The 17,703-nt window shown below is 26.6% G+C and overlaps 1 protein-coding gene across 1 annotated transcript in view; it reads left to right on the top strand.

Moving 5' to 3' along the window:
- The window catches only part of LOC101238218 (maternal embryonic leucine zipper kinase), a 47,595-nt gene extending 30,695 nt beyond the window's left edge, over positions 1-16,900 (top strand). Inside the window, exons 15-23 of the mRNA XM_065813134.1 lie at positions 1,352-1,467; positions 1,551-1,572; positions 1,702-1,954; positions 2,096-2,147; positions 3,694-3,799; positions 4,028-4,084; positions 4,195-4,316; positions 4,541-4,629; positions 16,533-16,900. Of these exons, the coding sequence (XP_065669206.1) occupies positions 1,352-1,467; positions 1,551-1,572; positions 1,702-1,954; positions 2,096-2,147; positions 3,694-3,799; positions 4,028-4,084; positions 4,195-4,316; positions 4,541-4,629; positions 16,533-16,615 (900 nt within the window). The 3' untranslated portion in view covers positions 16,616-16,900. The remainder of the gene's footprint in view (positions 1-1,351; positions 1,468-1,550; positions 1,573-1,701; positions 1,955-2,095; positions 2,148-3,693; positions 3,800-4,027; positions 4,085-4,194; positions 4,317-4,540; positions 4,630-16,532) is intronic.
- Positions 16,901-17,703: the final 803 nt, after the last annotated feature.

The raw sequence follows: 17,703 nt of genomic DNA, 5'->3' as shown, positions 1-17,703 counted from the left end.
TATATATATATATATATATATATATATATATATCTATATCTAATGTGCTTATATATAATCTAATGTGCCTATATATATATATAATGTGCTTATATATACATATATATATATCTAATGTGCTTATATATATATATATATAATGTGCTTATATATACATATATATACATATATATATATATATATATATATATATATATATATATAATATATATATATATATATATATATATATATATATGTATATATATATAAAATTAAATATTTATTTAAATATATATATATATATATACATATATTTTTATAGATAGATAATTACTGCCAAACCCAAATATAGCACTGAATTTCTCGTAACCTCTAGTTGCTTGAAATCCTTATTGAAACATATAACAGAATACATTCGTTGCATTTTTTTACTTACATTTGTTGCTTTTTTTTACTTTCTAAATCTATCTTGCATTTTTGGACATTCTAAATCAATTTTAAACCTATTTGATTCTTTTAGACAAAAAAAAACAAAATTTTTTTGTTGAAATTTTTGATTGTTTTTGTTTTTTTATGAGTTTATTTTGTAGGTCTATGCTTTATTTGTAATTTAACATGCATTTAGTTAATTAATCATTTTCACGTAAGTAGAGTTGATAATCTGTAGTGTGAAAAAGAAAAATTCAAATATATTTATTGTTATAACTAATTTAATTTTATTTATGTTTAACGTAATTGTTAGGCCAAAAAATTCCTCCTTTAGCCAAGCAATTAGGTCAAATTTATGGTTACTAACTACGGTACTTAGAACAAGCTTTAGAAATGTTGTATAAATTTGTCTATAAACTTTTTTGTCTACTGTTACTTTGTTAAGTTAGTAAAAAATATTTATACTGTTTAGAAAAGTTATTTATTGATTAGTTGCAAAACTTGCAGTTACAAAATATAACCAAAGCTTCTAATCAGGTCAAGTCTTTGGGTTATGTTTTTATTTAAAAAGAGTTAAGGTATAATAAAATAATATAATAAACTTATAAAACCTATAAAAAACTTTCAAAAATATTACATTCAAAATAAGTTATATATTATTTATAAAAAAAATTATATTAAATATAAATTTTGATGTAAAAAATCTGTTAATTTTTTTTCATGTTTTACTTTATTATTTAGCATTTTTTGAGATTTATTAGGGATACACTTTGTTTATTATGGATGCACCTTGTTTATTGGGGATCCATCTTATTTATTGGGGATCCACCAGCTCTTAAGAATTTTAGAAATGCCTACATTTCAATGCTTACTGATACCTTTTCATAGACTTAACAAAGTAACTGTACATAAAAACTTTTTTTATGCTTTTTACCTTTAGTTTAAGTATGACAACCTTACAGCCTTTTACCTTATCTTATGCAGCTTAACGGAAGCAAAATTAAAAAAGTTTGCAAACTCTTTTTCCAGCAGTGACCATCAAGATGACAAAGCAGAGTATTCATCATTTTTTTTAGTTTTGTTCATTCCATACAAAAAAATGTGGTTGTTTTTTTAATTGGTTTATTTTTTTCTTTTAGCATGCAGAGTACACTTGAAACTGTAAGTAGATGTTTTTAATGCACAGTACTATTTAAATATTAGATGTGAATGAGGTAATGAAAGAAGACAAAATTAGGTATATAAGCTCATATATGTGAAGTCAATAAAATTATGTCATTAAATTTTTAGAAAACAAAAGATTCGTGTGGTCCACGTGAGAGAAGAGCAAGTACTTTGCCGAATGCGGTTGACATTATTATACCTTCTCTAAAAACTGAAAAGCATAAAGAACACTTGTTGCCAATAAAACAAAGAACACAGACTTTTAACGATTCAACTGATATTCAAAAGATTGGCAAAATATCAAATGCAAAAAAAGCAGCGCAGATAGAAAAAAAACATATCTCAGCAGCAATTTATCCTATCATAGGGCGTTTAAAAGGTTTGTTTTATTTTTGTTATGATATCTCTTGGTATTTGTAGTTATCTAAAGATCAAATCTTGTGTTTTTTATCTCAAGCTTTTATAATTTCAGTTGCAGTTATAAAGATGAATTTTTTCTTTTTTAATTTTTTATATACAGCGGAAGAATTTGAAACAAGAAAAGAAAAAAGTAAAAACGGTAAAACAAAGCGGTAAAAAAATGTTTTATTTTACATTCATTATGCTTATTTTATTATTTTAATATTGTTAATTGTATTTTAGTTTATGTGTATTATACAGTGTGTTAATGAATTCTTTATTGCAATAATAAACTAATAGAAATATGTATTTATTTAATAATAAAAATTAATGCATTAAATAAACCATTGACACATTAATTATTAACACATTTGATAGTTTTAGTGTCAATTAGTTCCAAATGTTATCACATATATTTCTTAAAGAAGCAAGTTTTTCACATTTTAATTGAAAACGATATTTAAACTTTAATTTTGTTATTAATGTTATTTGATTAAATTTTCATTGCTGTAATTTTCATTAAAATGCTGTATGCTATAAAGATAAGCAAATCTAGGGCAGTTTTGTTATCTATATATGCTATAGTAACTATATATTAATATACATACATACATATATATATATATATATATATATATATATATATATATATATATATATATATATATATATATATATATATATATATATATATATATGTATATATATATATATATATATATATATATATATATATATACATATATATATATATATATATATATATATATATATATATATATATATATATATATATATATATATATATATATATATATATATGACTGATAAAAGCCTAAAGGCAGTAATCAGCCATCTAATACAAAACAAGAAACAAAAATATAAAATTGCAGTGGTGAAAATTGAAGTTATTGATGTTAAACATCAAGGAAGTTTACAATATTCAGGTTGCACTGTCTAGAGATAAAAAGATCATTATTTTTAAAAGTTTGAATAATATTTTTTTAAATTGTTTCCATAAGGTGTTAACTAGCATTCTTAAAAACCATTAATCCTTCGTCTTAATATAAGCCAAAATATGTTTTGTTATATGTTGGGGTAGTTAAAAAAGAAGAAAAAGTCCAACAAGCTTACATTCTGCTTTGTGAGCTTTTCTATTAATTGAGACAGATAATATTTTTTAGCTCAACAAAAATGCTAGACATAATAAGATTACTAATTTGTTTAATTTCAAAAAACAACTTTGGCATTTCCCTAACAGTAGCCAGTCTTTTGTCCTCTGCTGTTTAATCTTGGGTCTTTTGATTGTTCTCTGCTATAAGCAACAAGTGCGTTGATGTTACAAAACTGGCCTAATATAGACTCCTATTGGTGTCAAAAGTATTTGTAAAATTTGCCAAAACTTTAATTTGTGAAAACTTTGAATTTTTTGTGATTTTTTAATGTATAAGTTTTTTTATTTCAATAATTTAAAACAATGTTAAAGTTGCTATGTAGTTGTGTTGTAGTTTTTAAGTTGCTATGTAGTTGTGTTTTAAAGTTGCTATGTAGTAGTTTTGATTGTGGTTTTAATTTAGTATGTGTTTATTACTTTTGTATTTTTCCTTAAGTATTTTTTATTTGGTTTTCAAAATGTTGACAAAGTTTTTTAAAATTGTGTGAAAACCTTGTGTTATGGTGTCTTTTAGCTTAGCTTTCTCCTGTATTGATGTCTTTTAGCTTAGCTTCTTCCTGTATTGATGGCTTGGATTCTTTGGTTATTGAAGAGAAAGATGCGACAAAGCAATTGAAAGAGACCCGTTCAAGAACTCCTTCTTTAAGAGAGGTATATTTTATGATTTAGTTAAATTTCATTTTTTTAGGTTTAATTTTTTTTTACACTTCTATTTTTTTATGGTACTATCAAATATTTAAAGAAATTTTTAAAAAAGTTATAGTTAGCAAAATTTATTAACAAAGATTGAAAAACAATTTGATACACTTTATTTAGTATAAACATTTATTTTATTTTTGCACTTTTCTAAAAAAAAATTTAAATTAAAATATCTTTTAGTTTACTAACCGACTTTCAGGACTGTTTAAACAAGAAACTAAACCTCGTAGAGTCAAGGTGAAATAAACATTTGATTACTTTTTTTTTTTTAATGTTTTCTAACTTGTTACACAACTTAATTTTGTCTCTGCTTTGCAGGCTTTTTATTATTTTCTGATTTGTTACAGGCTATTTATCATGTTGAAAATACTTCAACTTTGCCAGCTGACGATGTCTGTGATGAAATTGAAAGAGTGCTCAAAATTTTATGTTCAGAAGGAAATATTATTTCCTACTCAAATCCGGACAGGTAATTGTGATTTAAGCCAAAAGATTTTATAAAATTTATTTTATTTTGTTTATTATTTAACAAAAGAATAACAATAATAAATAAAGTTGTGACTGTATTTATAATTTAAATATACATATATATATTATATATATATATATATATATATTATATATATATATATATATATATATATATATATATATATATATATATATATATATATATATATATATATTTTTAAGGTACTTGTTCAAGTGCAAATCTGGTTTAGAAAATAAGACTGCTTTTGAATTAGAAGTTTGCCGGATCCCATATATGGATAGTGTTGTTGGTAAGAAGAAAAAAAATTTTTTTTAGTTAAAAATTAGACTTTACACCAGTTTAAACAAAAAGTCATTAGCCACAAGACTATTCAGCAGATGAAACAGAAGTTAAAAAGACTTTACACCAGGTCAAACAGAAATTAAGCGGGTACAAGACTTTACATCAGTTCAAACAGAAATGTATAAAATAGTTTAAATAATTAATTAGAATTTATATAAATTATATATTTAATTATAATTTAAATAGTTCACATGAGAAATTTACTTTTATTGATGTTTGCATGATCAACAAAAAACAAAGTTTAATCAACATGATCATATGACTAATAACATATATACATATATAAACTTCGATCATATGACATTAATATATATACATGTATAAACTTAAATACATGACTGTATGATCAACAAAAAAACAAAGTTTAATTTTACCTTATAACATTCATAAAACAAAGGCTGTCATTAAATAAATCATTTTTTATCTTGAAGATTTAAAAGCAAAACTGTTTAATAAAATTTCTTTGATCAAACAACCAAGTGATTCATTGAGAAACCTTTTGTTATTTTTTATGGTTAACTTTATATATAAAACTGATTTTTTAAGAGATAAAAAATAATATTTTTTATTGTTTTTAGTAGAGTAGTATCACCTTAAGTTAATAAAAATATAAACATAATTGTTGCATATATGTTAAATAGGGGAGATTAGTCGGGTTTAGGACACTGACTCAGGTGGGATATAGGTGACATCATCAAATAATTAAATAGAACAATAATGTAAAAAAAAATGATGAATGTGAATGTGCAACTCAGTTTAGAAAATTAATTATATTCAAGCTAATAAGTTCTACAAAATTGTGAGCATGTTATCATGGCTACATGATTATGATGATCACATTGTGATTACAGGTGGCAAGGTATGAGGTTTACATAATCATGGTTATGAGAATTACATGATTATGAGGGTTGTCATCATTAATGGTTCTATGATTATGATAGTAGGATCATGGTTACTGGTGAAAAGATTATTAAGTTATTGCGATTACTGGTAACATAATTATGACGATTTCTATGGTGTTGACATGATTATGATAGTTGCATTATTATAATTACTTGTGATAAGACACTTACATAAAATTTTTGTGGGTTGATACCATCTGTTGATTGGATTTGCTGAATGATATCATTAACAGAAAAGCAATTATCGAATTTGAAAAATAAATTGCTAAAAACATTGATCAAAAGTAGTAAACATTGATCAAAAATAAATTGCTAAAAGTATAGACCTATCAGTCTAACTTGCATCTCGGTAAAAGATTTTTAAAAGAATAATACAAAATCATATTATGGCACATCTAATTAAGAGCAGCTTATTAACTTTATACCAACATGGATTTTTTCCAAGTCACTCCTGTTTAACCAACCTACTAAATGTAATTGATTATTGGACACGATCACAGGATAACAATATTTACCTTGATTTTGAAAAAGTCTTCGATAAGGTTCCACACAACTTTCTTATTTGGAAACTTAAAGCTTATGGTATAAATAAACCTTTGTTCATTTATACCATAAGCTTTAAGTTTCCAAATACCAATTACTTTTGTTGGATAAAAAACTTTCTGGAAAACCGAAGAAGACAAAAATATTATGTTCTCTTGAAAAAACTCAATGCAAGAATTACAAAATGATATTGACACTCTTGTTCTATGTTCTCAAAAATGGGGAATGAAGTTTAACACTGATAAATGCTCTGTACTACACTCAGGACGCAACAACAAATCCCATATGTACACTATGTATGATTTAGATCAAAACAAAAGAGTCAGCATTAAGCCCACAGTTTATGAACAGGATTTAGGTGTTCACATAGACTCAAATTTATTATTTTCAAAACACATAGCTATTCAACAAAGCAACACAAATATAGAGTCTGATAAAAAGAATATTTTCATCTTATCCAAATCTATACTCATTTAAATTACTATTACCAGCTCTAATCCTTGCAAATTTTCAACAAAAAATCCTTGCAATAAAAAAATTAAAAACATTTAGAATATTGCAGATCAATCTGTACCCTGCAGCTTCTTAAAGACAAAACAAATTAGAGGTCTAAACGATCTCCTGTATGAACAAAGACTATGGGCACTAAATATGACAAGTGTAAAATACAAACTAATTCATGGAGATTTATTTAATGTCTTCAAATGGTGCAATAATAATAGTCATAATAAAAATTTATTTGAAACTGATTTCAAATAAATTTGAAAATTGAAACCAATTCACAAACCTGTGGTCATATATTCAAACTTAAAAAACATTCCTTCCACTTAAATATGCGTACAAACTTTTTTTCTATAAGAATAATTAATAAATGGATTTAATAAGTTTTCTTCCTAATGAAGTTGAAAAGAACCTTCACCAAAAAAAATTTTTAATGCTTCTCGACAACCATCTTAAAAATGAATGGCTTCTCTATGACTGATATACATTTCTTTTTATATTGTTAAATTTTTATATAACCAGGTTGAAGGGCTTTATATAACTATGCAATTTTTTTTTTGTAATTTTAAAAAAAAAAAAACACGGATATCTTTACCATTTTCAAATATGTAGCATTCATTCAATTTGCCATCTTCCATTAAAATTTGTGCATGTTTAACAATTAATATTGTAACCATACTCTGAGATAATAATGATGGATTTACACATGACTTTAATGTATAATGCATATATGATATTATTCTACTTGTTGATTACTGTGCAATTATCCATGCAATACATAATTGTTTAGTGTGTTGCCAACACACATATTTTGCAATTATAAATAGCTATTTATAATTGTTATAAGTTTATGTGTTTCTATATATATATATATATATATATATATATATTATATATATATATATATATATATATATATATATATATATATATATATATATATATATATATATGTATATATATATCTATATATATATATATATCTATATATATATATATATCTATATATATATATATATATATATATTATATATATATATATATATATATATATATATATATATATATATATATATATATGTATATATATATCTATATATATAAATATATATATATATATATATATATATATATATATATATATATATATATATATATTAGGGTGTCCAAAAAATTTAAACAGATATTTTTTAGATCCATACCCCCTGTTTGGTTTGAATAGTCTCAAAACATTTAGAAATAAAGTTTTGCATACTTAGGATCACGATAACCCGTGAGGACTTGCAGCAAAACTTGTCTGTGCTTGCACAATACAGCGCAACAAAAATCTTGCATCACTTTCTTGTTGTTATTTGTTTATTTTATTAGTAAATGCATTACTTTTGAGTAGTCAACATGTCAGTGGAGTTACAATGTTCTAAGGAGATATTTTTGATAGGAGACCTAAAGCGTCAAATCACCATTTCAAAACATCTCTCTAATAGACAGTTACTGGCAGTTGTGTTCTATAATATTTGTAAAGTTAATCTAAGTGTCAATGAAAGCGCAAATCTTACTATTCATGAGTGTATTATTTAGTGGGAAAAGGCAGGTATACGGATTAGACATATACAAAAAACTTACAGAAAAAGAGGAAAAGGCACGCCTTACAAACATTGAGGAGGAAAAGCAACGTGCTAAATAATATGATTCATTAGCTCCGTTGACATCATCTTATGAACCACCACAAGAAAACTCATATTCTGATTCTAAAATAATAGATTTTCAAGAAAATAGAGCCAGCCTAAGTGGTGCTTCCTCTCAGTCCGATAAAACTTGTATGCTGAAAAATTTCATAAATCCGAAGTTAGTTGCCTCGTTAGATAGATGTCAGCTACTACTATTCACACACTAGGGCATAACACAGATTTTTCTATAATCATGTCCTCAATCCATAGAGTTCGTACCAAAATGTGAAGAGAGCGGGCTGAAGCTATAAAAGTTAATTTTCAAAACATTATTCTAGATATGGTAACTATCTACTGGGATGGCAAACTATTGCCAACTTTAGATTCACATATATCTAAAAAAATGCCTCCCGATAGTTATTTCATATGATAATAATGAACAACTTATCGCTGTGCTAAAATTAGAGAGTACAGGCTATTTGGAATGTTATTATCAACTGGAATCTTGAGGACAGAGTGCAGATTCTCTGTTGTGATACTACTGCTTCAATTACAGGCTATATTAATGGTGCATGTGTGCTTCTTGAACAAAAACTGGATAAAGATATGCTTATTTTTGCTCGTCGTCATCAGGTCTACAGACTAGTATTAAAAAGTGTGTTTGAAGCGAAAATCAGCCAAGTAACTACAAGCCCAGACATTCCGTTGTTGAAAAAGTTCAGAGAAAACTAGTTGATGTTGATGCCAAAAAGAAAAATATTGATGCCAAAAATACAAATCTGTACAGAAGAGCTATAATTTTTAAATGTTTTAGAAATAAACTGCTAGAGTTCTACCGATTTGATTTGACTAAAGAAATAGCTAGAGATGACTATTGTGAATTAATTGAGCTTTCAATAATATTTCTTGGTGGAGATACGAGAAGAAATTTAAGATTCAGCCTCCAGGTGCTATGCACCATACTAGGTGGATAGCGAGAGCCATTTATTCGTTAAAAATATCATTACTAAGCTCCTTATTCAGAATTTCAAACAAGAATACGGACGCTACGTCTGTTAATGACATCCTACATCAAACTCTGGCTCCAATGCATTTTAGCAGTAAAAGCATCTAATCAGGACTCAAACTTTTTAAAGTCCATGAAAGATTACAAGACAATAAACATTTCCAAAGCAGAAATTTTTTCTTTACAGAAGTTTTACTAGCATTTATGGCATCTGACAGATGGAGTGTCTGTTTTTTCTTTATTTGACAATGATTTCGATCAAGAAACTAAAGTAAAAATGGTTGCTAACTTAGCTAAAGAAAACCCATCAGCTTACAATAAACCTTAGATTGCATTTAAAGAAAAACTTTGTGGTCCACTTTTTGGTATGTCTTATATGTAAATTATGCTTTTGTTTTAGTTTGTGATACAGTTGATAACAGTTCCTTCTGTTTTAATTTTGGAAAAAAACATTGATGACTTTGTCTCTGTCAAAAACAAGTTCCTATTTAATCAACTCAAAATTGATGACAGTTTTCTAAAGAAGAGTCCTTCTTTATGGTCAAATGATGATTTGTTCCAACAAGCTAAAAGAAAGCTATTGACACTGAGAGCAGTTAATTATACTGCAGAAAGAGCGGTTAAATTAATGCAAAACTTTCATGGTTCAATCATTGTTGAAGGGGAGCAAAAGCAATTTTTATTAAGTTGCGTACAAGAACACAGAAATGTATATCCTGGTTGTAAAAAGCAAACTTTAAAAAGGAAATTTAATGAATAATGTGTCTTTTACTATAAATACATAATAAATATTATAAATGTGTTTTATTTACTAATGTAATGTAATATAAATAATGAGCTCTACAATGTCCCTGTAGATCCATACTAACTTCTCGTCAAGTCAGCAGGGTCGTCGCTATCCAATTTCAATAACATTTAAGTTTTTGGAGTCAAATGAAAAAAAAATTTCACCCTTATAGCCTGGGACACCCTTATATATAGTGTGTACATATATATATATATATATATATATATATATATATATATATATATATATATATATATATATATATATATATATATATATTTATATATATATATTTATATATTTGTATATATATATTTATATATTTGTATATATATATATATATATATATATATATATATATATATACTTTTTTCATTTTACACTGTGTTTCATCAATTCATCAGAAATGAATATTCAAATTAATAAAACTTTATACCATACCAATTTATACCAAAATATAAATTACAGGATGTCCTAAATGTCTCAGCTGCTGTAAATTTTTACACATTTGGGGAATATGCTGACAACTATTATAAAAAGTATTTTTTAGAATTGTTTACTTCTGCTTTTTTTAACATAATTTTAAAATGGAGGGGGGGGGGGGTCTTAAATTTAAGAATTTTGAATTTTCTTGATGCTTTCTTTTAAGCTCTTTGAAAAATCATATAAGTGTTTCAAAAAACCAAATGATAAGTTATTGTATGTTAATTTTAACTCAAATCACCCCAAACTCTAAAACAAATTCCACTTTCAATTAATAACAGGCAAAGCCAAAACTCCTCTGATGAATATGTATTCAATATCTCGACGAGTTTTTGAAAATGCTTTTAAAAAAAGTGGATTTTAAAATTTTGAACTAAAATTTGACCCTGAAAAAAAGAATACAAAAAGGCGAAATAGAACTAAAAATGAAATTTGGTTCATGTTTCCACTAACATAGGAAAAGTGTTTTTAAATTGGACGATAAGCATTTCCCACCCTCTAATAAATTATATAAAATTTAAATCAAAGTACAATAAAAGTTAGCTACCTAATGTTGCAAAAAAATATGGAAAGAATTATAAAAGGTTACAACAATTCTTTGCTTAACAAAAAAAAAATCCTAAATAAAAAAACAACAGAAAACTGTAATTGTAAACAAAAAAAAACAAATGTCCAATGAGCGGAAAATGTTTATCAAATAACGATTAATGTGTTGTTTCTTTTACGAATTTACCTAATAAACCATATATTAGCTAATAAACCATATATTAGCCTAACAGAGGGTGAAAAAATGTTTCGCCAACCATAAACAATACTTAAAAAATCAAAAAACACCATGCTGGCAAAATACATATAGGAATTAAAAGATAAAAATATTGATAAGTTTATATTGAATTGGTCCATCTTTAAAACACCTGTATATAATAATATTTCCAAAAAATGTGTATTATCTCTTCAAGAAAAATTTGAAATAATTACATATGCGAACCAAGAATGTTTATTAAACAAAAAATTGGAATTGTTTTCTAAATTCAGGCATGAAAGTAAGTTTCTCCTAAAAAACTATAAATATAAATGAGGTCAAAAAATAATTATATCAAATCTTTCCTTTTAAAATATTTAAAAAAAAAAAGCAGAAGTAAACAATTCTAAAAAATGTGTGTAAATTTACAGTAGCTAAGACATTAATGACTTTCTGTAATTAAATTTTTGTTATAAATTAAAGTTTTATTAATTTGAACATTCATTTCTGATTCATTTTCTGATGAGTCTTAATTGTGATTAACTGTACACAGTGTATTATTTTTACCCAGTGTAAAATGAAAAAAGTTTGATAAGTCTAGCTGTAAAAGATGTCCAAACAACTTGAGCATCAAAAAGAGTGCCACTAAACACGGTGTTAGCAAATTAAAATTCTATCAAAAAGAATATACCATATCAAAAAGAACATCAGAATATTGATTTAATAACTGATGATGTAACAACTAATTTCAAAAAAAGTTGCCACCACTTTGATAAAAAAAAAATGATGCAAGGTATTCCAGACTCATCAGGACTTGGTTTGCTTAATCCTTCTGGCTGGATAACAAGTGAAAATTTTGCAAAGGTGTTAGGATATTTTTTTCAGAATGTCCGTTATTCTGCATAAAACAAGTTTATGGACTGCATAAAACATGTTCATGGACAGCCATGAGTCCCATGTAGACAGACTGAATTATATCAAGAAAAATGGAAATGTAATTTTTACCTTGCTACTACATACATCAAATAAACTTCAACCATTAGACAGAACTTTATTCCGTTTAAATATATTTTTACAATAGTGGTCTAGATTTATGGATGTTATCGCAACCTGGTCAAACTGTTAGCATTTATGATATCCTACAAATTTTTCTCCAAGATCTCATAAGATCAATGTGTATCATTTTCACTAATTGGTCAACTGCTTGCAATAGCTCTGTTGGGTGATGAGGATAATGTTTAACTGATGCTGATAACATGAGGATCCCATCAACTTATTCTAATTTTCCAGAAACATCTCATAACAACAGTCTAAACTTTATCAAAGCGATGCATTTCTATTGATTCACATTATACCCAGAAAAAGAAGGGCTTGCAGCTGCAAAAAAAGCAAGAATGGCAAAGAGGCTTCAAAACAGACAATCAAGAAAAAGATTCTATAGGGAAAAACCTTTAAAGAAGCAATCCTTCAAAATTCTTTGTCAGATGAATCAATAGATCTATATATATGTCAATGGTTTAGAGTGCATATAACCTTGATGACGATGGATTTAATGACAACAACGCTGATACTTTAGATGTTCCATGTTGTGTTGTTTTAAATACATATTTTAAATGCGAATTGAATGAATACCAATTGAAATAATTTATAAATGAAAAGTAAACTATTATTGTTGAAATTGCCTATTTATCTATTTGATGTTCTTAATCTCCCCTATACAAGTCCGAAGTCTCCCCTATACATGTCTGATCACCCTGCAGGGTGACTTCAGACACTTGTCTTTATTTAAAAAATAGTTTTTAAACATTGAAAATCAAGATAACCTATAAAAACATTTAAAAAATCTTAAAAGATACCTAAATCATTCTAGTTTGACAAAAACAACATTTTACTTTGAAAAAATACAATAGTTAGTTAGTTCAATTAGAGTAAAAACTGTCCGAAGTCTCTCCGGTCTCCCCTACATGAATTTGATATTTTTAGTAAATTTTTTTTTAGTTAATTTAAATCAATAATGTACTTATTTTAATCAAACTTTTAAAGCGCATTTTTCCATTCCTATTGTGTTTCACACTTATCGTATTTATTATTGACACTTATCATCTTAAAACCTTATTATGTATATTATTGATATACATCTTAAAACCTGCTTTATGTCTGGTTTATAATGCGCTCGCAGTTTCAAATGAAAGATTGATGCATTAGTAACATTTTATTAAAAGTTTTTAGGTATATAAGTAAATAAAAAAAGACTATCAAATAAACATTCATTATATATATATGTACATATCCTTTAAGTTCTTAAACTGGAAAGGATAGTGTTTCATCATAATTATCTAAGTCTTATTTTATAATTATTGTCAAAATTTGAATGGAACTCGTTTCCTAACTCAGTTTCAAAGCTTTCTTTTTCTTTTTGCAATTTTCTTTTTCTAAATTTTCTTGTTTTTTCTTTCCTTTTTAGCTTTTGCATTTAATAACTTTTTCTCCATAGCCAATTGTTTCTTTCTTAATCTTTCTTCCTCTATTTTTACTTTTTATCTGCAGCTAATTGTTTCTTTCTTAATTTTTCATCCTTATTTGTGACTTTTCTTGCACTTTTGTCTTTTGAATTTGCTGTCGTGTTTTAGATGTTACAACCGATGGTAAATGTTCTATTTTGCGCTTGGACGTTTGGACTGGTTGTTTTGGCCATATTAAAACACTTTTGATTGGATTTATGATTTCTGCTGCAATTTTCAAACTGAAACAAGCTGGTTTTAGTTCTATTACCGCTGCAATATTGCAATCCGCCATTTCCATATCGGTTATAATTTGCACATTTTCTAAATTACAAGTTGTTGATAGATTTTTATTATCCTGTTGTATTTCATCAGGTAAAGTTACGGTCTTTATGTTTCAGATAAAGCTTTTTTCCAAAAAATACAGCTGGAGGTATTCAAGATCACCTTTCCAACCTAAATGTCAGCTATTTTAAACTGCTCTAAAATATTTAGATCAATGCACTTTTCAATAAAGGTTATGGGAGAGGAAGCTGGTAAAGTCATACTTGAATGGTTCTCTTCTAAATAAGGAGTTGGAGCAACAGTTGAATCAGATAATCTTTGAACAATCTTTGTGTAGTCAACACTATTAGTATCAAATGGAATAATTTCGGTATTTTTAAAACCACTTTGAATATTATTTGCCATAGAAGGATTGATTATAAATGAATTTAATGCTTCTGGTACATTTTCATTGTTTATTTCTTGTCCTTCATGGTCAATGCGCCATTGTCGGCAAAAAGGTTTCCACTTTACTTTCATTGGCCCAAAAACTGCCACATCGAGCGGCTGCAAAATGTGTGTTGCATTTGGAAACAAAGCAACAAGAATTATTTTTAGAGCAAAACTCATTGATTTCGATAGAAAAAAGTGACGCATGATCAAAAAAATGACGCATGATGCATGATCAAAAAAAAAAAAGTAACTGGTAAAGGAATTTCTTCCTTTATCAAAAATAGATGAAAAACGTTTGTAAAAAATACAAAAAAACATTCTGCGATCATCCAACCATTTTCACTTTTTCCAATACCTTATCCTGATTGAGTAGCATTTATAATTCTATTTAGAAGACAAACATATTTAAAAATTGTTAATGATGGAGCGAAAATTCCGCTGGCATTTACTGCAAATAAAGTGGTGATGCTTTTTTTTATTACTTCAAGCACTTTCTTCATATGTATATTTTCCTCGTTCACCAATTAATAAATTAGTTTTTGGTGACAACTGAAAACCACTCTCATCCATATTGAAAACGCGCATCGAATCATTTAAATATTGAGCGTTTTCTCCCAAAAGCTTCGGAATTTCAGCAAACCAATCTCTAATGGCTTTTTCAGTTACTCCTCTAGCTAAGTTTAAGTATTCATCTCGTTTTTGAGATAGCTGTTCGTGACGGCGAAGAAATGCATAAAACCAACCTTTTGCAGGACCTTTATTAGTAAATTGTGTTTTTTTATATTGTTGGAATTCAAACATTTTTGCTCAGTATCTAATAGTTGTCCGGCAGACATGGCAAATCCCATTCTGGCGCATGTTAGTAACCACTCGACTAACTTGTTTTCAATGTGTTCACCTAGTACCGATTCATACCCGAAGTCTTGTATCTTCAAAGAAGCTCTTCTAGATATTTTATCACGAAGCGTCTGATAAGAAATTCCAAATGTCTTGCTCGCTTTGTACACAACCATACCTTTTTCAACAGCCATAATAGCATCACGTAATTGACTATCTGTATATTAAAGTCTTGCCATTGACTATATCTATATTTTCTTGTCTTGCCATTGTAAAAGAATCTTAGTAAAATAATATTTATTTTTATAGTTAAAAAAGAAACGAATTGATTATTCATTGAACATACGATATGTATGGAATGACATTTTTTTTAGTTCATACTTATCGTACATTCAAAATTACTACATTGATACATAATGATGAGTGGTTTTGATATTAATAATGATTCATGTTTTATTTACCTGATTAAGTCAATTTAGAAATAAAATTTTATGTTATCTTTTTAAATTTCCTTGTTTTATGTGAAACGCTTCTAACAGCAGCTTCTTTAAGAAAAAGTATTTTCATATGTTGACGTCATAAACCCAAAGTATATATTACGGTTTCTACGTATTGTAAAAGAAGTGCATGACGATGTTGTTGGTACGCAAATTATTAAAAAAAAATAATAACTGCTTTTGCAAAATTTATGTTAGTATTTAAAACCTAAGATAAGTGTCGACTCACGGTAGGTGTGGAAACGTCACTTAATTGTTGTTTTTTTTCTTTTTTAAATATCGTGTTAGTAACAAGCTTATTTACCGTTAATCTGTTGCAAAATAGTTTAAAAACTAAAAATTAATAAATCTCTTAAAAGTTTTGAATTTCTAGTATTTTAGAAACTTAAAAAATATTTCATAATCAAGTATGTAAGTAGGTAAAAAATATTCCATAATCAAGTAAGTAAAAAATATTCCGTAATCAAGTAAATATTCCATAATTAGTATGAAAAAATTAATAACTGGATGTAAGTATATTGGTAGTTATATTTTCTAGATTCTATATATTTTCTAGTTATATTTCTTCTGATGGTTTTCATTAAAGGCAACCATTTGGAAAAAAAAATAAATCAAGTGATTCTCTGGATGAAGTTTAAAGCTAATAAAATTCAAACATTTTTTTCAGGCATACGCAGCAAACGGTTAAAAGGTGACGCGTGGAATTACAAAGAGATAATCGAACTAGTTTTGTCTATGATGCGAATTTAAAAAGCTATGTTTAGCCGTTAAGTAATTTAACGTAAAAATTACTTTTATGTCTTAAATCGATAATTTCATGGGAAGAAATATAAGACTAAATATTAAAAGTTTTATATTAGTAGGATAATTGTAAGAATCTTAAATATAAATTTTTTAATGTAAAGATCAAATTATTTTATAAGATGTATAGATATATAGAAAGATGCGAAAAAGTGTTATAATTAGATAGGTAAAGTTTTATTTTTTTATATGCTAATAAAGTGTGAAATATATGTAAAAATAATTGTTACAAAATTTTTTGGGACAAAAATTTGGGCACTTGATTTTTCGTCTTTATATCTATGAATGAAATAATGTTAAAATTACGTTAAAATCTGGTCGAATTTTTCAATTAAACTCAAAACAAATTTGTCAATTGGCGTACTCTTTCCAAGATCTTTTATGACAATCTAAAAATGAAACACAAAAATATTATTAACAGTTTTCTTCGATTTCTTTCTTCCATTAAATTTCCAACTGGTTTTACTTATAACAACATTTAAAAAATAACACTTTCATAGACGACCACAGGATTTTTTGATGTTCCAAGACACTTTCACGCGCTGTGCAAACTCCAAACTAAGTATGCTTATGCCTTTGCCGAATGAGAGGAGGCATTGCAAAAAATTGCTATGTTGGAGGCTCGGAAACAAAAAGCCCTAAAACATTTGATCCCACACTCCCACTCCCATACCATAAGGCAGTAATGTAAAAATTTCAGCATTACTATATTAAACTAAATTTATATTCATCGATGGGTTTTTTGAAATTTCATTTAAAAATAAATTAAAAACGTAATGACGATGCAAAATTTACATCCTTTTCATTTTGGGATAAGGGAGGGGTTGGAATACTCGTATGGTCATAACTTTTGTAGTTAACAATTATTTTGAATGAAATTTAAAATTTTTTGATGAATTTAAATTTAGTTTAAGATGATAAAGATAAAAAAATTTCTACATTAATGCCCTCACGCTTGGGAAGTGATGTCAAAGGTTTATTTTACCAAGGACTCCACAATCGCTATTTTTAAAATAGTCTCCTCGATTGGCATAGGC

Source organism: Hydra vulgaris, chromosome 12 (assembly GCF_038396675.1).
Source record: "Hydra vulgaris chromosome 12, alternate assembly HydraT2T_AEP".
Lineage (NCBI taxonomy): Eukaryota > Metazoa > Cnidaria > Hydrozoa > Anthoathecata > Hydridae > Hydra > Hydra vulgaris.
The sequence above is the reverse complement of the archived record's forward strand: the minus strand, read 5'-3'. Positions and strand labels throughout refer to the sequence as shown.